Source organism: Rhipicephalus microplus, chromosome 8, assembly GCF_043290135.1.
Source record: "Rhipicephalus microplus isolate Deutch F79 chromosome 8, USDA_Rmic, whole genome shotgun sequence".
NCBI lineage: Eukaryota > Metazoa > Arthropoda > Arachnida > Ixodida > Ixodidae > Rhipicephalus > Rhipicephalus microplus.
The window spans coordinates 19,720,528-19,742,976 of NC_134707.1; the positions used below are offsets into that span (position 1 = coordinate 19,720,528).

Here is a 22,449-nt window from a genome sequence, read left to right on the forward strand (position 1 = left end):
ATTGGAAGCATTGATGCAGAATGTACGGTGGACATTTAACACCTTTACAAGATTAACTCAATAATTCTGGCTTAGCAAAATCAAGCTAGCATCAACGCTCAATCCTGAGACTTGCAGCACATCAGAAGTTGCTTATGACCGTCGTACATAACTGAATTCTGTCACACATCATATAGATATCTGCGAACGCATAAAGCTCTGGATGCCCGAAGATGTAATAAATCTCCAAAAAAGCTTACACATCTAGTGCTCGTTTACCAGCAAATGTGATATATCACAAAATAGGTTTTCAAACTCACAGCCACATATCTTTGATCTGCTCTCTTTGCATACTACGATGTCCAGGTGTTATTAGCTGATTTTCCTAGCTGTATATAAACCAAGTGTCAAACAATGGGTGTATAAAACAAATGAACAAATGTGGCACTTTATTCCTCTCTGATTGAACATTTCAGCAAAATTGTTTCTTCCTTAAGCATAACAATAAGTGGCAGATGTTCTCGTGCTGGTGAATTCTTCGTGTATGCTGTCACGTATTCGCCAGCAGGACGAGCGATGGCCCAAGCAACAGACGATGCACTCACTGGGAGGAAGAGAAATGACCGTTTATTCATTTTCCGTTTCCCACAGCTGACCAGTACTTGACCACTGCTTGGCCGCTACATACAATTTCTTGACCACTGCTTCATATTTGCCTTCCCAGTGTTCTACATATAGTGTTTTACATATCTCTGACACACTACAAACACTGAAAATAGGATTATCTGCATACCTTAGAAGTCAAGCTTTCAGTGTACTAAAATTCGGAAAATTCAGAGTCAGGTCACTTACATCTCGTCGAATAAGAATAATTATATATAAAATTGAAGGTTGGATAAAACCCCATCTTGTCGGGAACGCTAATAGTCGAAGGTGAAAGAAACGCGGTGACCAAACATGAGAACAGCATGAATGGAAGAAGATGTTTCGGCTCTCCTACCCAGTGATCGGCGTATCACTTTTACCTGTATATATATATATATATATATATATATATATATATATATATATATATATATATATATATATATATATATATATATATATATATATATATATATATATATATATATATATATATATATATCGTCCGCAATAATTCCATCAGGCTGAATAGATGTCAAAATACAATAAAGAATAATTAACCAACTGCAGAGGTATTAGGTACATCCGAGGACATTCGCTGTGCATGCGAAAAGTAAAGAGAATAACCAGGAAATTGTCGCGCAGACCCAGGGGGATTCGCGAAGAACATGGAACTTTTGCAGAAGTCTTCAAAATATACAGTTCTAATTAGTACTCTTTAATATTGGTGAATTAGTTAAAATTATGAAAGAAGCTTCGTGATTACAGCTCCATTCACGAAGAATATCTCGGTTCACCTAAGGCCACGTTTGAAAGTGACAATTCTTGATAGTTTAGGGATACTTGTGAAGCTACAACAGCTTTTGATCTACCCTCCCGACACCAGGTTCTAAGGTCTCAATCTTGAGCTGTTCACAATTTCACCGAAGTGGGTTAGTGGCACTAACCGGGGAAACGACAAGAAGACAGCGAGGCATACTGGACAAAATTCAACCTTGGGAACTCGATTTTTAAGACCATGAGCAGCCCCGAACAGCGGGATGGAGCGGCAGCGCCGGTATCAGAAGCGGAGGCATCGTCGGAACCAACGCAGCTGCCAACGGTTGCCGAAGAACCCGCTGAAATGGAGGCTTCCACGAGCACGTGTTCGGACGCGGCCACCTCCACAGTGGCTAGCAGCGGCAGCCAGAGAGTCCTGGCCACGCCGGTAAAATCGAGCCCTTCTCTGGCCGAGTTCCAAGAGCACCTGTCTTTGTTGCGGGAGGGTCTCGTGGCCACAGAGAATAACCTGGACTCTGTGCCACCCGAGGAGTACAGGGAGCTCAAGACGGCACTTCTCCAGGTGAGTGTACTTTGTAGTTGATCATTGAGTAACACAAACGGATTGCTTAAAGTCAGCCAGGACACACAACTTTCTAGTGGCCTCGTCAACTACTTGTATACAAACGAAGACGCAAACTTACAGATTGAATTTTCTGAAGTATGAATGCTTGTTGGTTTTACAACCCCTGACGCCGTTACGTATCAATCAAGTCAGACGAAAGCAAATGAAGTTTATTCACATTTCGAAGAATGAAAAGATAGGAGCTGTCACAAAAAGCTACTACAATGAGTAGCCGTGTTGAGAGCCTTCCTTCGTAGGACAGCAGCAGGCAGTGAGTAAGACAAATAAATACATTTACAGACTGCAGCGTACACAAGAGTTTTTGACACATATTATCGAAAACTGTAGAGGACTGTTATAATAAAGAAAAAAAAAACAAGCGGGAAACAGTTTGGACTGGGTAAAAAAAAAGCATTCAGAAAGACATCAACAACAAAGTTAGCTAACCCATGGCGAACCATGAAATGATGTGTACAAATAGGGGTTCTAATATTATGAAGATCATTTTGACTTATTAACATGCATATATAACGGAGCTCTTTCATTAATAACGTTTCAATATCGACTCCCTTATTTCTCGCAACTGGTTTAACTGTGATGGTTGCTGTTAACGGACCATTTGCTTCATGAATGAAGAGGTATGAGTAAGTATTGACTATTTTTTATTGAACATCCGGATGCCGCCATCTTGGGTTATTAAAACGATGTTTACTTTTTTGTGTATACCATCGTATGCAACAACCAACATATTTTCAAGCGTATGCGCCTGCTGTAACACTGTTTGTTTAGTTGTTAATGATATAAAACAGAAAGGGTAACAACGTACTATGGTCTCACTCAAACCCATTCATAAAATAGCCTATAGACTAAACGATTGTTATACCGTGAGCTCAGAACGATTGTGATCACTGACCAACTAGCCCAAATCACCACGATTCTATGGACTGGGATACAAAACTCAATACCTAGTTTGTTACAACACTGACGATGCTTGAACGAAAGGAGATTTTTTCTCGAGGGTCCTTTTCCTTTGCAAGATAGCGCAAACAGAAAATTAAGCCACAGAAAGAGAATGGATCATTGAATTTCGACTCTAGTTGTAGTGTAATAATAATTACTTATATTGCGATGGATTAAAATCGACACTTACGTCCGTGGGATCTGAGCCAGCTGTCGTGTGTTTCGTGAGTCGTGCATCAAAGCCACACTGAAGAACAAAAGGATTATTACCGTGTGAGTAAATTGCTTCTTCGCGATATAAAAGACAGCAAGCTTGCTTGAAGACTCCTAGTAAGGGAGACAACGCGCAAAAATATACGGGCAGCGACGGCAACTTGAAGTTCTCGCATCATTAGCGGTGACGTCACATATTTGAAGACGCCTACTAGGACCTACGTAACTCGAAGTCTCTAGCGCATGCGTACGAGCCTCTACGAATCGGTGCGCATTCTGGATTAACGTCACAAGCTGTACGGTCGGTCACCCCCCTTTAGGAGGACGTTACAGAGTGAATCAGCGGGGTCTTTTTAATTGATGATTGATTGATATATGGGGTTTAACGTCCCAAAACCACCATATGATTATGAGAGACGCCGTAGTGGAGGGCTCCGGAAATTTCGACCACCTGGGGTTCTTTAACGTGCACCCAAATCTGAGCACACGGGCCTACAACATTTCCGCCTCCATCGGAAAAACGGGGTCTTTTTAGACTTCTTAAAGTGTACCCTACAGTATCACCGAACAACTTGAGCAATTTTTGCCCCAACAAGGGTGTGTTGATTTCTGTTGTGATCCTGCCCTTTTGCGTACCACTGAACTAAGACGAGTTGACGGCACGCCCAGCAATCCATCCTATTGAGGGTCCAAAGGTGCAACAATAAGTAGAGAGTGTTGCTAAGCCTTGGTGGTTCGCAAATTGATTTCAAGTAGCCGTTTTTGGGGATGCGCGGAACATATCTCTAAAAGGAAAAAGCCTTTTTTTTCTGAAGACTTGCCAAATACCGTGATAACAGCGGCTTCTAATCTTTGCTATGCTTCACCGCACACAATAAGTACACTGGGGAAGACCTGACTTAGATTGCCCTTCTTCAGGAGTTAGCTCTAGAGCTTTCTTCATCACGTGCACGCCAGCATGCTTTCTTAGGACTAAATATTTCAAGTGCAAGCATAACTATGAACAAGTTCAATGTGACAGCAGGCCATCCAACTTACTGGAAAGCTCATGAGATAGACCTAGCCTGCCGCTTCAGTTCGACAATTATTTCCTGAAGGAGAATAAAAGGCACCCGTTTCACGCAGCATACTGCGTTAATTTGCGGCCCCTATCTATGTTCTCTAACTGCGAGAGGTGCCTCATCACTTCAACCAGTCCAAAACGGGTTCTCGAAACATTCATGGGTTGAGAACCGCTGCTCTAACTAATCACGCAGGTGAGCAAGATGATATCTCAGATGGAAGCGGTGGCCGAAACTCTCGGCGAGAAGAGACACAACCTGAGGAACGAGCTGCGGACGCTGCAGGACGAGAACGCCAACCTCCAAGGGGCGCTGGTTTACGAGCGACGCAAATCCCAGAGCCGGGGTCGTGGCGGCCCTCTCTTGCACGGAGGGAGAGGCATACCGATTCCGCCTCCTCTTCCTTCTCTACCTCCACTGCTTCCCCGCCGCGACAGTGCCACACTGTACAGCCCAATGAGGTCGTTTTTTTGTCCACCATTGCTTACAAGGTAAAGCAGCAAACATTCATTTTTATTTAAAGGCACGAGTGGGGAGCTGCACTCTTTTCTTTCAAACGTTTCGCGTCCAGCTCTCACCCGGTTTTCTAAACATTCGCAAACATTCGCGAAGAAACCTTTTTAAAAATGAAACCGGTAGAAATGGTGTGGATTCTGGTTCAAGTTGAGATTTATACTGGGTACGTGTTGTCGATCCTGGTAGGCTTCGGGACAAAGGGCTTCGGGAAAAGACACGAGGAAGGTCAATGGGTTGTCCTTGTAAGTACTTGATCACCAGCACCAACTCAGGATCAGATTTCTGCTGCTGTGCCATCTCTGATGCAGTGACAGTTCCCCAAAAAAGGAGCATCCTGTTCACTTTCAGTAGAGGTTGCTTCCGTGGAATCAACCGGTGCACGTGACAGTATGATATTGGATGGCAAATACACTTGTAGCAGGGACCAAGTAACTCTCACACTTTTTATTCGAAAACAGTTGAATGAACTTTCTTAAAGAGCACCCTGTTTTCTTGCGACAAGCAGAGATCTTTGAGACACCTGGTGGAGCAGAATGAAACCACGCGTTTCTTTCTACACGGCTTCAAAACACAGCGTAAACAGAACCCTTTGATGTATTAACTTGTCTGCCCCAGTTCTGTATTGCATGTCAGTTCTTTCTCTTTGTTTTTTAAAAGCTTTGCGTTCTGAGATGAGAAATATATTTAGAAGCTTCATGTACTCAGCCGATCACGCAAGTTCTCAGGTCTTGTAGCCCCAGCGACAGCAGCACTCGATACTATGCTAGCAGGCAACAGTTCCGTACAATGGAGTGAGTCTTAAAGCGAGTCCTTCCGCAACTGCACCCCTCCGTGAAAGCAGTGTGGTTTGGCGCACGTTTTGCTTCGCTACCGAAAGCAATGGCTCTGCGGCACAATTATTGGTTGCTGTTTGTTCTGGCTGTTTCAGCCAGCCATTTGTGACTGAAATCCATCTCAAGTTTTTTTTTTTTCACATAAGAATAATAGCAATAAGTTAAAGGGGCCCTGAAACATTTACTCAAGTAACCACGGAATGAATTCACAGGAAGAGCTTATTTCCTCACGAATCCAATGCCCCCAAAATTATAAGAATCCGTCTTGCACGATAGGAGTTACAATTATTTGTCGCACGCTGCCAATGCTGTTCTCTCGTCCCGACGAAAACGCTACAAGCTGAGCAGAGAGGAATGAAAGGGGCAAAGAAATACGTTACGCGCCCCTCGTGACATTGAGTACTTTTTTTCCTTTGAATGCCCGGGTTTTTCGAAGTGATCGCGCTCACATGTGGACAAGTTGCGGCCTCCCGCGGCGATCTCTGTAACGATCGAGCGCGCCATGCTCAAATCAGCCAACGGCTGATAGATGCGTTTGCTACATGTGAAATTTGAGGAACTTCCGTCATTTGTCAAGAAAACGAAAGCATTTTGAGCTGATATTGATAATTTATTGTGAATTCCGGGCAGCATGCTGCGCCATATTATTTGGGTCACGTGTTGTCGGGAGAATCTTCTACCGATCGGCAGCGTTTTTTGACAACGCTCGAAACGTGTTGCAAGGCACCTTTAACGTTTGCGCACTTTCTGGTTCACGTGAAAGGTGATCCACACGTGAAACAACATGAAACAGACAATATTTCACCAGTGTGTGTTTCGTGCTCGTTAAAATAGCATCCTACTGAAGAGGGATTAACGTTGCTCGTTGCAGATTTTTCACATGGAAATCTTGGACGCAGTTGAGGGACCACAATCATCGGCACCCACGCTCGCGTACTCTGTAACCATCGCGTCATTCAAAACTTGTCTGCAAGTACATTTTTCAGCACGCTTCTGTTCTTTATCTCATGGTGTGCAGGTTCCGAGCAATAAACGATAGCGATTCCTCCCTGGTGGACTTGATGAACGAAAGCATGGCGGGCAGCGCTTCCTCCAGCAGATTAATCGCCAGCGCGGGAAGTGGTCCCGGTCCCTCTGTGACTGCCAGAAGAGGGCGTGCGTCTACCCGAAATTGGCGTGGTGGAAGCAACGTCGCTGGTACAATGACAGGTGAATTTTTCGAATTGAATTTCGAATTATTTATCAGAGCTGGTACATAACGCGCTTACAGAATGAGAATAATGGGATAAAAGCTGCAGAGTATATAGTTGCTTGGCTATTCCCACTTTTCCGCGAAACACAAGTGCACATGCCGAGAACATTCAACACCTACTCTTGCAGCAGCATTGAAAACGAAACGGAAGAGTGACCACGACAAAGAGCAAACAAAATAATTTGCAAGAAACACGTACGAAATGTTACACTCACAATATGATTATAGTAGAGAACCACGTATTCTTTTCAGGTACCTCACGTAAAACCACTGAGTCGGGGGGACGGGAGGCGGGGCAGGACAAGTTTGGTGATAGACTCTCCAGGTTGTGGTGGTCTATCTCCCTTTAATCTTTGCGCGACTGTGGCCCGTGGCAGAATGTAGCTATTTCGCGAAGGCACAGAAGCCGAGGCGGTTGTAAAATGATGGGACACTTGCGTAAGTTCACTATCACTGGCCCTCACCGACAAACAGGCTTGTCTTCTTGACAGCGGCTTTTTGCGTGTAAGGTTTGTTTGTTTTATTCAGTGAACACATATGCGCAGTTCTTATATAGAATCCATGTGTGCGCATTGGTAAGGTACACTGCGTCAATGTATAAATAGATTCAGTGGCTCAATAACTTTAGCTGAAAGTTTGCGATGGCTCTGTCTTCTTTGTTGTCCGTGCTCTTGTCGTTGGTAGTCGTGCTCAATTCATGAAATACCAGCTTGCCCAAAATGTTGCCCTGAAAAACTTTTTTTTCCGTGTCGCGTTCGTATGGATACACGTACTATCACACGAATTATGATGTACAATTTGGGGGCGTGTGGCTTAACGCACAGTTGCATCAATCCTGACGTGTTTTCAGAGTTGTCAGGAGACGATTCGGCCGTTCCTGTGAGTGCGCATCGCCCCTACTCGCTTGCACGCTTGCCATCAGTTCGTGCTGCGGTGATATCAGCTTGTAAACAGTCATCATGGCCACGAAGATAAATAAGGTTGGAAATGCAAGGCAGTCATTTCACTTCTGCCGCGCACGCTCAGATGTGGCGTTTTAGCGACGGCAGATGGCGCTCGTGCTGTTCCGAGCGCGACGCTCCATCGTTCCAGACATGAGAGTTGACAGCTGTACAATATTGAAGCGCGTTCGGTGACGCGCTCGCAAGGTGTAACTGATCCTGAGTGCGACAGAATGCATACGAACATGTACACTAACATATATAAACGGGTGTCGAACTCCTCCTTCCGAAATATATTGCTGCCTACACTCCTGCGAAAAGAGACATATGCACTCTAATAATGGTTGCGTTCATTTCCCCAAGAGAAGGTGGTAATAAGGGTTAGTACAGGCATCTAATTTAGTGTGTTGAAGGGCAAAACGCGGCGTTAACGATCGTTAGGTAGACCTTTCTGTATGGAGGCTAGTTTGTGGCTTCTCTCGATCGTGCTTACGTTTAGTCTAAGACGTAGTGCGCAGAGACAAGGCAGCTTGTATCGCGTTTATTGTTTCGGCTCAAGCTTCTTGCTTTGCACGTCACATCCCCACATACAAACATCGCAGGCTTGAATAGACGGACGGGCAACGCCCCAAGAAGGGGTCGCGGATCCACGAAGAGGTCGAGATTACGCCGGCCTCCGAGAACACCGACGACCAGCGGCGAAAATAGCGACGGCTCGAGTAGGCCTGCCGTAGCCACACTGAACAGCGCACTCACAGAGGCCGATTCAGGACCGGCCCAGGATTCAACGCCTTCTGAATCTCCAACATCGGTGCAGCAGCAACCACCAACTGATTCGAACGGCGCAAGCCTGCAGAACTGATGTCAGAGTTTCGGACCAGGCGAGAAATTCACGAGAACGATTGCGTTTTTTTTTTACCCCATATGAACACGCTAAATTCTGGATACTGTACAATCATTATTTCGAACGGACACTGCTGATAACACCACGCCTCTGTCGAATCACACACAACGTGTCTATAGAAGACAGTTTCCTGCAACAAAGGTAAAGTACGGGAGTGTGACCACACGACAATGACGCGGATGGACGCAGCATGCACGTGTTCCAGTTTTGGAAGGGTCGCCCACAATGTTCTTGTACGTGCCTAAAATTTCACTTTTGGACCGGAGACACGAGCGTCTATATATAAGGTTCAATCAATTCATGCGAATGTTACTTTGAATACGACGAAAAGGGAAGAACGTCGATTATATTTGTACCGCGAAGACGCGAGTGCGTTCAGCGAAATCGCCGAGAAATTGTACTACGAATACACATCACTATTTTCGTGACACAATGATTGAACCATATCCTAGTAATATTCTGCGGAGTTTTACGTCCCGAAAATACAAGATTATGAGAGGCGCCATAATGAAGGGCTTGGACTCACGACAACGCTCATCATTCGTAAAGGAGGAGAATGTCAAGTTCAAGATGCTTACAACTTATATTCTTGTGCTCATCACAGCACTCATCGGTCGCAATGAAGAATATTGAGTTCGTCATGGTTACTAGTTACATTTTTGGTCCCATGGCAACACTCATCGTTCACAAGGAAGGCGAATATCAAGTTGAAATCAATTTAAATGAAATCAAATAAAAATTTCTTTAATAAAACGTACCTAATTACAAGTATGCGTACAAACTATTTCGACCAATAGGTTACGCGGCTAGTAGCTATTACAATAAAAAATACTTTAGCAACGCACATGATTGGTGATGAAATGGTTGGTTTTGTATATGTGGATGTTAAGCGATGCGGAAATTTACAAATGGAGAGATGTTAGAAATCAGAAAGCACCCACCATTCGCCAACATGAGTGCCAACCATAGAAAAGCATGTCCATATATGCCACTATAGAGCGCTCCCTGAGGGCGGCGGCATTCCTGTGAGCGGAGCCAGAACCAAAGCTAGCTTGACACCACAAATATGCGGTATGGGGGCATTCTTGACGATTTATATGTAGGATTTAGCATCCCAAAACCACCATATGATTATGAGAGACGCCGTAGTAAAGTGCTCCGGAAATTTCGACCACCTGGGGTTCTTTCTGTGCACCCAAATCTGAGCACACGGGCCTACAGCATTTCCGCCTCCACAGGAAATGCAGCCGCCGCAGCCGGGATTCAATCCCGTGACCTGCGGGTCAGCAACCAAGCACCTAAGCCCCTACACCACCGCGGCGAGACATGGGGGTATTCTAGTAAACACGTTATTTCACCATAAAAAACACGAAAGTTCGCCACAATATATTGTTAAAACTGGTATTGTTATAAGCAGGTTCGACCACAGGAATGATGGTTAAGGGGTGTCTGTTGAATCTCCCGTTGTGGGTACGAGTCATATGTGAAGGGACATCGTTATCATCATCGTAACTGCGGAGTCGTCTTTGACGGCTCGTCAATAAGTAAGTTTCAGCCATAAGGGCTCGTTTAATGCCGATAATGCTGTCACCCAACAACAAAAATGTATGAAACCACCACATATATTAGTGTTGAGCAAAAGCACTCAATCGCACTTAATAATACTTCTAGCAAATACGTTAGTGGCAAAATATGCCATCGCTGTTTCAAGCTGCTCTGCGAAAATTAACAGGTCTCGTCTGTCTGACGTGGCTGCCAACTGCGCAAAACTATGGTTCGTGTATTAACTGTCTGAAACCTGAAGTTACTAGCGGCATCTAATTTTCTTGAGAAGAACTCAACGGCCTGCTTAACAATTCTGTCTTTATCCTCCGTTTCAGGCACGCGCCACGTGAAAGAAAAAAATCCAATCATCATCACCAAACTCTATGGAACAAGCTGGTTAGGTCTGCACCGACGCGAACAAAATTTGCCCCAAGTAGTCTACTCTGTTGCAACCATGAGCGCTATCGAGCTGCCGTCAAGCCTGATCGATGCTACGGCGGGCGCACTTGTACCGTCACCACCACCGCGGCTGTCTCCGATGCTTCCGCTACGGACTGCACCGTTGTGCACCGTGCGAAGCAAAACGCAGGCTGGTCCCAGCACAGGCCTCATTCCGTACCGCATACTCGGCGGTGGGCCGAGCAGCGCGTTGGCCGCCTACAAAGAGCACGCGGCAGTCCTGAAGGACCACTTAGTCGCCGTCGAGGACTCCTTGGACACCGTGCCTCCCGAAGACCATCCGCAACTCAAGAAAGCCCTGCTGGAGGCAAGTCTACTTTCATACAAGGGTGGAAGCATGGGCCAGCTGTAAAGATGCTGGTGATATACGGGGTTTCATGACGCAAGGGTACTTTCTTCACTATGAGCACAAGCTCATGTGGATAAAGATGTCGACAATGATTGTGTTAAGTAGGTGCATAAGGGCTTAAAATTATGCGCAATATAGGCGCGTCAAACATATATAAGTATGGTATGTTTGGTGCTTTGTGGCACAAGGGCCATTTGATGACCAAAGAGCGCCAGGTAATGGGACAAGAGATGTGAACGATGATTATAATAAATGGGTATATATTATTATAGGTGGCCTATATGAGTAATAAAACCTTGAGAGTGGGGTGAAATGTGCGCAGTGAAAATGAATGCTAAGTGATCGAGGTAATAGAATTATGGGGTACGAAATGGTTATAGAGAGACGAATGTCTCTTCAATGCTCTTGAGCCCAAGAGACGGTTCAACGTTCGTTTAAAAAATCAGTGTTTAAACCACCGCCAGCATGAACATGCGAGCCGGTTGGAACGGCGCAACAATGGAAATTTGGACAGCCATTGTGACGAGCGTGGCTGCAAAATGTTCTAAAAAGAGTGCACTGTTGTTTTTGATGACGGTGATCAGCGCACACAAGAGACTGTCGAGGCGACTCAAATACAACAGGAGCGCAGCAACTGCATGAGAATGACGTGAATATCCTTGACAGAAAAGGAAATGACAGGGTGAAGAAGTAGCTGATGCACCTTGTCACACTGTGCACCTGTGACATTGGTGTTTTAGGTTAAATATGTGCCTCATTTCGGTAATACATTGAGTTGGGAGTTTGCACCCATCCGTGTCTGTTTCGCCCGTTGTCTGGAAAAAAAAATTGTGCAAGAAGTCTATTTGTTTACCGAGCATGACTGCAAGATTTCATGAAGGTGTCAGATTGCCCAATATGTGCAGAATGTGCTGTCGCTGCAAGACCAAGGCTTGGTTCAGACACCCCCTGTAATGTGTGTGATTTGTCAACTGGACATGACATTAATTCAAGGCACGCAATATTCTATTGTAGAACAAAATGTTATCACATTATGTAAATTTATATGTGTTCAAAACACTAATCCTAATTATGTTGCAAATAAATACTTCTTTATCCGGGAATAAGGACTGACGTTTTAAAACAGATGAAAAAAAAATTGTCACACTAGAAATGTAGCGAAAGTTGACCTTTGGTGGTGCTCATTTTGAGCAAAATAAGTATACTTTATTTACACAATCTTCCTAGGAAGCAGGACGTCGAATAAGTCGTCAAACGTAGAATGACTTGAGTAACTGTAAACTGCTAAATGACGTTAAATCGGGACATATTTATTATCCAGGAGGTTCGATTCATCCACAGCTCTAAATGTCTTACTCTTTTCTTAGTCTCTAGTTGATTTATAACGGTGTTGAGTGGAAACACAAGATAAAAAGACAAGCGACAGGACGAAGATGCAGTGCGTTTTTTCAACTGAATTGATTCGAAAGGACCACGCATCTGTTGTCTTGTTTTTGCGTTCAATACCATTATGAACGACGTGTCCCAACTCGCTCAACAAGCAACGTTGTGGAGTTGTATCCCTACATGATTCAAACAGCCGGAAGATGGGGGTGTTCACAGTCATGTACCCAGCCTCAGAAAGAGTTAAAAGGAAGCAGTCTTTCTTTTTTTATATACGAGTCTTAGCTTCCCCTGCAGGTGAGCAAGATGATCACCCAGATGGAGTCACTGGCCGACACGCTGGTGGAGAGGAGGCTCTGCCTCCGGAACGAGCTGCGCACTCTGCAAGACGAGAACGTGCAGCTGCACGGAGCCCTGGTGCGAGAGCGACGCAAATTGCACTGCCGGGACGGCAGGGGTTCCTTCATCGCGCGAGGTGGACGCAGACTTCCGCCGCCGATGCTGCCGAGGCGCGACAGCAGTTTCATTAACCCCGTGCGACCGCTCATGTGCCCGCCGGCTCCTCCGAGGTAAACGAATTTGTCTGTCAGTGCATTGGTCTACGCCTAAAATTAGGGGAAAGGGGTGTGGCAGGGTGTGGCGAGAGCACCAAATCCTGAACGAAATGGACTTTTTAGTTGGGTAGTAAGTTAGTAGTCATTATGGAAAATGAGCTCCAAATGCCAGACATTAAATCACGCCGGACAGCACAGCGTCGAATGTGTTCCACTGCCCCACGTGCTGCGCTGTTACTTTAAATGCTCCTAACGCAAATCTAAATACCCTTGCAATACTGTTTTAGCAAACACATGACAATTATATATTTAGTTAAACTCTCCGCCAGTGTTTAATTTTCGTATTTTTGCACTTGTGTATATTCGATAACTACATTACGATTGAAGCGATGGTCTTGCCGTTATAATAAGCTGAGGCGGCTGCAACATGGTGTAGGTATCAATTCGCAATTGAAAAACCGGGAAGAATAACCTAATAACAATGTCAGTATTGGAGGTCTAACGTCGAAAGGGCATAATATGATTGCGAGACACTCCGGGATGGAGGTCTGCGGAAATTTCTACTACCGGGGCTCTCGTATTGTGCGGCCGAATTTAAGAACACAGGCCTCATGTATTTCAGCTCCATCCAAATTCGGTCGCGGTGGTGGGGATTCGACGCCATTTTGACAGGATATGGCTTCGTCCACATATACGGCCACTAGACGAAAGACGCAAACAATACAGGCACTGTCTTTCAAGTCACAACTGCAATTGACTAAAAACAAAAGTTTCACGTGTAACATCCGCCACATCATCTGGCTACTCTCGGCTAGGGTATGGTGAAAAAAAAAACCACAGCATATCCAAGCAGTGAATGATGATGGGTGGGACGAAGCTTCCGTCCATCCGTGCATCCGTCCGTCCACGCGTTTGTCTCTATGCCTCTTTGTCCGTCCGTCCGTGCCTCTGTCTGGCCGTCCCTTCGTCCATATTTCTGTCGAACTGTTCGTCCGTCTGTCTAGTGAACACTCCACGTAGCGCCATCTCGCATCTTTTCATCAAATATTCATCATATACAAGTACGGCCATCCAACGGACATTCTAAAGACTAAACGATAGGCGGCTACTACGACGACATCGACATGGGACATACGACCCATGGCGTGAGGAGCTTCGCCCCTGAAAAGACAATATAAGAAGATAAACAATGTGCTAAAAGAAAGTACAATAGGTTACGCCCGGTGGGTTTTGAGGAGATCCAAATTCAAGTTCTGCTAAAGTGACGAAGTGGGCGTTTAGATAATTTTACGCGCCTATCCCAGTGTGATAATGCCTCCATTGATTTCCTGGTGATTTGAACAAATTGTTTTCATAGAATAGGTGAATCAAAGAAGAAGAGCGCAACCGCGAAAACTAGAATGTTGAGGTTTAGTGCACACTACATTTGTTCTAACGATCTTGAGTGCTCTTGCAACCTGGTATTTATACATATTCCTGTCCGACTTATGTAGATATCACCAAAGGACAACAATTCTTCGTAAACACCTTTCGCGCATTCTACATAGGACAGGTAGCGATTCACGCTGCATGCTTGTCTTTTCGGACCTTTTGTGTTTCAAGATGATTTGCTGTCCATTCGGCAGCGTAACTTTTATTTTTTGGGGGCCGAAAGTACCACCCTGGCGTCATACTCCTTCGCAACGTTGTTTAGGCCATGGAGCAACTTCTGTACAGCTGTGTATGTGTGGCACGATAGTACGATTTTCATCCCGTTCCTTTATTTTAACACTTGCTTGGTCGTCCAATTATACGGCGTTCAGTAGATTCTGCGCAACTTTGAGCAGGACGGAATAGGTTAAACTAGCCATGCTCATCCTTTTTAGTTTTATTTGCCGTGAACCTTTCCTTATCTTTTCTGGAACATAACTTTTGATTGCAGAATTATTACAAAACATTGCAATGCCCGTCTTAACGATCTATGAATGTCTTGGATTAAAGTTTAGTATTGTCTTTTCAAAGCCGAGCATCATTCCCGTCGCACGGCGTTTACTTCACAATGCAATTTTGAATATAAAAACTGAATTTCGTATTCTTTCGCAAGTACAATTGTGAAGTTTGGCCCATATCGTAATTGGTCAAATGGTTTCAGAACTTCAGTCACGCTATGGTAGCGATTACTGGTCCTGCTGGAGCACTTGTGTTTTTCGCGTCTTTCTACGAGTGACCCCGTTTGTGTCCACGTCCTACCCTGTCAAAATGAAAGAGCGCCAAATAGCCCAATCAATTGCACTACTGTAATGCAATCGATACAACAGTGCCGTAACCTTTCAATTCCTGCCACAGGACTAACATATCTTTGTTATAAAACTTTCTTGTCGTGCTTTCTAGGTACCAGCCGTTCAGCGACAATGACTCGTGCAACAAAGACTTGACGTTTGAGGGCACCGGGAGTAGCGCCTCCATGTCAAGGGTCATTCCAAGTGCGAGCAGTATACCAGGACCTTCCGGAACATCACGTAGGGGCCGTGGAATGACTCGAGGGGGCCGCAGCGCAATCCATGTAGCAGGTACAGATATAAATATTTTTGTTTGATACGCCGTGGGATCCTGAGCAAATGCATCACAAGCTCTAGCCTCTGGAGACTATCGACAATGTTAAGAGGTGGGGTGGGCTGGGAGAACGCTTTGCCGAAAAGGCACCAAAATTCAATATGTCAGCAACAAAGCTTTTTGGGCCATAAAACAGCGAAGAGCATATGCTCTTCAAAGTTTCCCACTTCTCTTCGTGGCGTGGTGCATTACGAACCCACAAGAAACGCTTTGGCCACGTTATGGAAGCACATTCGATTATGATGAGCAAGCGCAACAACTCTAAGCGTCAGACACAGCTCTCGGAGAACTTACTTTTTCTGAATTTTTCATCATATGCACCTACTTCAAATATAGATCTCGAAGGTCTTGCTTTTGCTCCCGGTGCTCTGAAAATCGACCACGATGTCTTGCGCAAATAGCGGGGTGCAATCATTGTGAGAAAAAGTCAATCATATTTTTATAGTGACTGTCACGTGCAGAAGCTCGGAAATTTATCTGAAGCATGAATGAATGAGATTCGAGCATACCAGTTTCGCAAGAGCTTGCTACATAATAGGGAGCGGAAGCGAAGTAGAGGAGGGGGATCGCTTACGTAGACGCGCGTGGATATCAGCTGGGAACTACTTTCAAAGGCTACTTTCTCTTAGCATCAGTGAAATTTAGAAGCACTTATGCTGATCCCGCTAGGTGAATTCAACGTGCATCAAACCAGCTAAAGTGTGAGCCTTTCTTACGTTTTCCTTCTATTTGCTGCTCAGCTGGTGTTTCAGATAGCTTAAACATCACGGAGAACTTTCCCAACATGATATTGTACGAATACCGGATCTGGTGACCTGTACGCTACTGGAGCACAATTTATTTGACTTGTGGGTTTAACGTCCCAAAACCACCATACGATTATGAGAGACGCCGTAGTGGAGGGCTCCGGAAATTTCGACCACCTGGGGTTCTTTAACGTGCACCCAAATCTGAGTACACGGGCCTACAATATTTCCGCCTCCATCGGAAATGCAGCCGCCACAGCCGGGATTCGATCCCGCGACCTGCGGGTCAGCAGCCGAGTACCTTTGCCACTAGACCACCGTGGCGGGGCTACTGGAGCACAAATGCCATCTAACTAAAGTACTGAGGCAATTGGAAAATTCTGTGCAATAATCAACGGCTTCGCTAGGGTTGCGTCTGCCATCGTCATAGTAGACGGTCGTGGCAGATGCCGCATTTTAGGGCTTGATAAATTTTGACCACCTGAGGTTCTTCAAAGTGCACCCAACTTGACTTACAGGGTTAAACGAAGTTTCTCAAAACTTGCGTATAGCACTATCAAAATTGCAATTTCTTAACAGGATTTATTCAGGAGAATGAATTAATGTGTGTTGAAAACGTGCGGATGGGTCATCCGCTTTCCTGGCTAATTTCTTTAGACCAGTGATGAAATATACCAAATAGTGGCAGGAAATGGCACTTTTATCTTCATAATAAGCTTATGTTTTTTGTAATTGTGCTTAAGTGGTACAAAATTGTCTGCTAGCAAATACCAACTCGTCTAGCAACGCGTTGTCTTGCGAGAAATTCCATATCACCTGGAATGAATTAGGTGAATGTCACACGCCTGAAAATTCTCAAGTTCGCGGTAAAAATGAGTACTAGGACTCCTGCATCAAAAGAAAGCTGAAATGGTGTAGTTGAAAAATAAATAAATCAGTGACGATCATGCCTGATATTAGAGCACTAGTGCCTCCGACGTGTTGTCATCCACCAGATCTTTTTGAAGTAGATACGCCCCGTCGTACTCTCGGTAACTATACTTAAACTCTTCGCCGTTAGCCAGAAAAAAATTAAATAAAAAGTTGATAAAGTTTTCGTAAAGACATCAGTAACACTTTGGAGCAAGGTATATCCCGTTGGCTTTCCAGTTCTAAATGCTAATGCTGCGCTACCTGCTCCATGAGAATGCAAATGACCAGGCAGTGACTTCCATAAGATGGTGCGCTATTAACGAAACTTAGGTGGGGCGTTGTTGGTTGCTAAGATGTCTGAGATGGCTGCGACTTGTTGGGGTGTTTAGAAGGTCCCAAGAAAAATCAAAGTATTGAAGTATCTATATATTTTGTGGGACACTAGTGACACACATTACAGCTCGGCATTAGAGAGCCCCAATAGGTAATCCAAAGGCTTTGCCATCGGTGGGCCTCATAATCATACACCGCAACCTAGTGACGCAAAACTCCCATACGTTATGATGAACAATATTTGAGAAGTCATTCTGCCTCTTACAAAAATTTGAATAAAATTGTTGCGTCTTTTGAGCCTTCAGTTTTTGCTGGCTCCATGACGGGGCCACTTACGCGTAAGAATAACTTACGGAATATCACAAGCCGAAATCACGATATGCTTAATAAGCACTCCGAGACAGATCCCCCCCCCCCCCCACCCCGGAATATACACCATCTGTTGTTGTTTAACTTGTAGGGCCCCTAGTACTTAGCGGCCATTAGAAGGCGACCGCTGCGTCCCTGATAAAGCCGACAACTCACTGATCAGCAGTCCGATCAGCCGGCAAAAACCATAATCGTTGTACTACCTTGCAAGACTACTGCATATCTAGTCTTTAGAGGCAACCGATAGTAGTCAACTTGGTGAGAAACATGGCAGAGTCTATAAGTATGACCACGCCGGGCTCAAAGAACAAGGAATTCAACACCAACTTCTGCACTGCTGCCGATATTTCACGCAGGAGCCAAGAAGTCCGCAAATTCGAAGAGAGGCCGCGCTTCAGCGCTGAGATCAAGACCGAGACCTTCCTTGAGGACACTGACCCGCAACGACAGCAATGCCAGTTCGAGCTCCCCCGCACCGACCTCGCCCGGATTCGCTCTGCTCGCTGGACCACCGTTGTCGACGTCGCCCATACCATTGGCAGCAGATTCCAGGCCTCCGGCGGGCGAGAACGACATCAACGATCTCCAGATGAAGCTGAACAACCGTAACAACAAATTCGCTGGCCAGAAGTTCTTCTCCTTCTTCGACTCCTGCACGTACCTTAACTGAGAACACTGTCGCGGTCTAGGTGAGACTGATAAAAGTCGGGTGCACCTGGGCAGCCCCGTGGAAAAAATTGTGATAAACTGTGCGACCACGTCCTCCTCTGTGCAACTTGTGTCTCGAAGACATCACAGGTACAGAGTTAAGATTAGGAAAGGAACGGTTGACGATGACGTAAAAATTTTGAATAAACCCATACGAGCGAAAATTCTCGACGGAGTTTTGAACTTTTGAGGCTGCATTTTTACGATTCCCGCCAAAGAAGGCGAGGTAGTTGGGGATGTGTTTTGTGTATTGGTGGAACCCCAACGAGATTTGCGCAAGTGTTTGTACTTGAAAATGAAAATAGCGGAGTGGGAAACGCATAGGGAAGATGTCATAATGTTCTGATATAACAAGAACGATGAAATTTTGAGTGTTCCGCATCGTCTACACTTTACTACCAAGAATGGTCCAAGAAACAACATTCTGCTATAAAATTTTTGCAAGAGTGCCAGCTCCTGCATACCTGCCTTATATTGATTGGCCGAGAATTAAACTTGCTCTTCCGTGAAATATTAAATCATTTGTCTGGCAAATTATGTAGTTGGTTATAAGATGATTAGGTATTAATAATTAAATTTGTGGTAGAAATAGGCAAACGCTTTCCAGTAACACTAAAGTCTGTTTTCGCCGAGCAGTGTTAGTGAGCGTTTATCATAGTTTGTGAACTAACGTGTCAGTACAGTAGTAAATAACCTGTGAATGCATTGAGGTCTAAATATATAATTTGAAGAACATCCAAACCCAATATATATGTCAAAGTACGCCGTAGGGTATTTGCGCAACATTATTGCTCACGATGACGATGGTAGTTTTTTTGTACGTCACAGTTTTTAATAAAAACATTTAGTCAGGTGGGTAAAATTATGTCGAGGAAATAGAAAAGGGAAACGAATAAATAAAGCAAATTACATAACATGGCGTAGAAGCAATGAGTAAAAGCAGCGAACAAAAGTATACGCTGAAAGTCTGTTTTTGCTTGATGACCACGTCTGGTCGAAAAGCACCACCATGTTAAGGTGACTGTCAAGTGTAGAAGCCGATTCTGTCCTTACGTACAGTGTAAATCTGTAACGAAACTGCACAGTTGCCTAACACATTGAACACGGTACACCACATTGTAACTCGAACTACCTCCGTCATCCACTACGGCATCCTCGGAAAAAGTGACGGTCGCATTTGCCTGCACACACACAGGTGCTCGGTGAGTCTTTTGTAGCTTGGAAACTGCGATCCTAAATTCTGCGCCAGGACGAGTCCACGAGTAACGGCTTTCCACATTCTCAGCTCGGCCACCAATAACCCCGCACGCCGTGCGGATCTGATCAAGGTGCATGGTCACTAAGGAAATCCCAACAACGAAACTACCAATGACCACGTCCGAGGTCTCCTCAACCAGGCGGGGGCGAAATCAGAGTCTGGCTCTTACAGAAAGCACATGCATTCTTTCAACGAGATGACCCAGGCATATCGCGCCAAACGCCGACGACACTTCCACCCTACCGATTGCTGGTCAATTTTCATGAAATAATCGGCTGCCGCCTCCAGACCGGCACTTTGATAACGGGAAAGCACCCTGCGTTTTCTTTCCCGCATATAACCTGAACCATGCACCGCGTTCTTTTCTCAATGTAACTACCACATGCAACCCTCCACCACATTTCCTTGGAATGCCAGCCGGGCCCGCCAAAGCCACTGACCACATATAGGAATACAAAAGAAACTGCTGCACTTTACGGACCCGGACAAGCACAAGACCACCCCGGACCGGGCTGCCCGCGTTGTGGAACAGCATGAACTCGTGCACTGATAGCGCGTTAGTGTCGCGCAGAAAGTCACGGACGTCAACGCTGAAACGTACCACATAAAAGTAAACGTAGCGCAAAAAAAGAGGCCAAGACAAAAAAGATGTCCGGACAAGAAAGAAAATAGGGCACGTTGGGACAACATTCATTCTTGTTTGAGAGATTTGTCCATAGGGTTCACGGACGGAAAAGTTGCTGATGCCTTGCAGGAGTTTATGAAAGCTTCGAAAGATTCTGACTGTAGGGCCAAATATTACTTCTAAATTACCTTTTTTCCTAATTGATTTATTCATTCATTTACTGATTGTTGATGGTGAAACCATCTGCTTCATTTCCTATAGTAATTATTTCTAATTGTTCATTTCTCATTCAATTTTTGCCCTTTTTTCATAGCTTAAAAACCGTTAGCTAACAAAGTAACAGTATTTTGTCGGAACTACCCGTTTCTTGGCCAATCCCCCAGCGTGGATGTGTGCCACAGTTTCCAGGCACTTAGTTGCTTACTTACTTACTTTAGTTACTTACTTTACTTACCTACTTTGCTCACCTACTTACTATACTTATTTACGTACTTTACTTACTTACTTTACTTACTTTGATGATGATGATGTTGTTTGGTGCTTTGTGGCGCAAGGGCCATTTGATGGCCAAAGAGCGCCGGTTCGGGAGACAAGAGATGTGAACAATGATTGTGATTAGCGGCTGCATAAGGGTCCTAAAATTTCTCGCCCCAAGGTGGGTAAAAACATAGAAGTTATAAAATCATGACCATGCCGTGAAAAGTGTGAGGTGTTATTGGATGACGAAAGTTTGTGATAATGAAAACCACAGTGGACATGTATGGCATTAGCACAACTGCCTCGATAGTTCACTCTGTTGCGTCAAAGGGCCGTGATGAAAGTGCTTTGTTGAGTGCAGCCATTGCAGGGGAGACCTCTCTGGAGAGGTCGTGCTACCGAATGCCCGGGTATATGATATGAAATGTACGAACTTCTCTGAAAAAACAGGTAACAACAATTTATGTGTGAAAAGTGGTTCCCAATCGACGAACATTGCAGGATGAAGTGGTATCTGTTCTCGGTAGGGCAATGGAAAGCGTTGTCTTCTTAGCGTGTCTAATTCTCTACACTGGATCAGAATGTGAAGTACGGTGAGCGCTTCTCCACATCTATCACACAAATGTGGATCTCCCCCAGACAAAAGAAATGAATGTGTTGTATGTGTATGTCCTGTTCTTAACCTTGTGAATATTACTTCTGTGTGGCGTGACTTTGATACTGGCGGCCAATGACCAAGCTGCGGATTGATCACATGCAGCATATTATTATGTCTGTGTGTCCCATGTGACCTGCCAATAGCCTCTGAGCTTTCGTTAAAAAAAAGGTTTGAAGTCGTGTGCAGGAACTGGTATCGATGTATTGGAAGCGGTTTTGTTGGCGGATTCAGCTAGCTGGTCCACCAGAACGTTGCCTTGAATATCGCGGAGTCCTGGCACCCAGCAGACTACAACATGCTGCTTAGATGAGTAGACTGTACATAAGAGCGAATAGAGCGAGACATGGACAGGGTTCTTGTGCTTTTTAAGAGTTGTCAGAGCTTTTACTATACTTAGGGAATCTGTGTATAATAATGCCTCGTCTAGTTTCAGTTGTTTAACGTGTTTGACCGCCACAAGTATCGCCTAAGCTTCGCCAGTGAAAATGCTTGTATGAGAGTGCAAGACGCCAGCTTCCGAAAAAGATGGGAGGACAGCTGCGTACGAGACAGAAGTGTCGGACTTTGAAGCATCCGTAACGAACTCAAGACATGCGTATTTATGTTGTAGTTCAAGGAAGTATGTCTGGATGTGTGCAATTGGTGCATGCTTCGTAACCTCTAGGAAAGACACGTCGCAATCTATCGCCTGCCACTGCCACGGTGGCAGGCATACTACGGGAGCCATGAGACAGTGTTCGAGTGGCACACCGGTTTCCTTCGTCAGGCCCCTAACACGAAGTGAATACACCCT

At 44.9% G+C, this 22,449-nt stretch overlaps 2 protein-coding genes across 2 annotated transcripts; both read left to right on the forward strand.

Annotated features, from left to right (window-relative positions):
* Positions 1–1,503: 1,503 nt before the first annotated feature.
* LOC119165723 (uncharacterized) lies at positions 1,504–8,646 on the forward strand. Its single transcript, XM_037417806.2, has 4 exons — positions 1,504–1,966; positions 4,438–4,733; positions 6,610–6,800; positions 8,387–8,646. The coding sequence occupies exons 1-4, from the start codon at positions 1,643–1,645 to the stop codon at positions 8,644–8,646; spliced, it is 1,071 nt and encodes a 356-aa protein (XP_037273703.2). The 5' UTR covers positions 1,504–1,642.
* Positions 8,647–10,136: 1,490 nt separating this feature from the next.
* Positions 10,137–18,821, forward strand: LOC142768407 (uncharacterized). Its single transcript, XM_075870377.1, has 4 exons — positions 10,137–10,999; positions 12,722–12,993; positions 15,349–15,527; positions 18,287–18,821. The coding sequence occupies exons 1-4, from the start codon at positions 10,688–10,690 to the stop codon at positions 18,598–18,600; spliced, it is 1,077 nt and encodes a 358-aa protein (XP_075726492.1). The 5' UTR covers positions 10,137–10,687; the 3' UTR covers positions 18,601–18,821.
* The last annotated feature ends 3,628 nt before the right edge of the window (positions 18,822–22,449 follow it).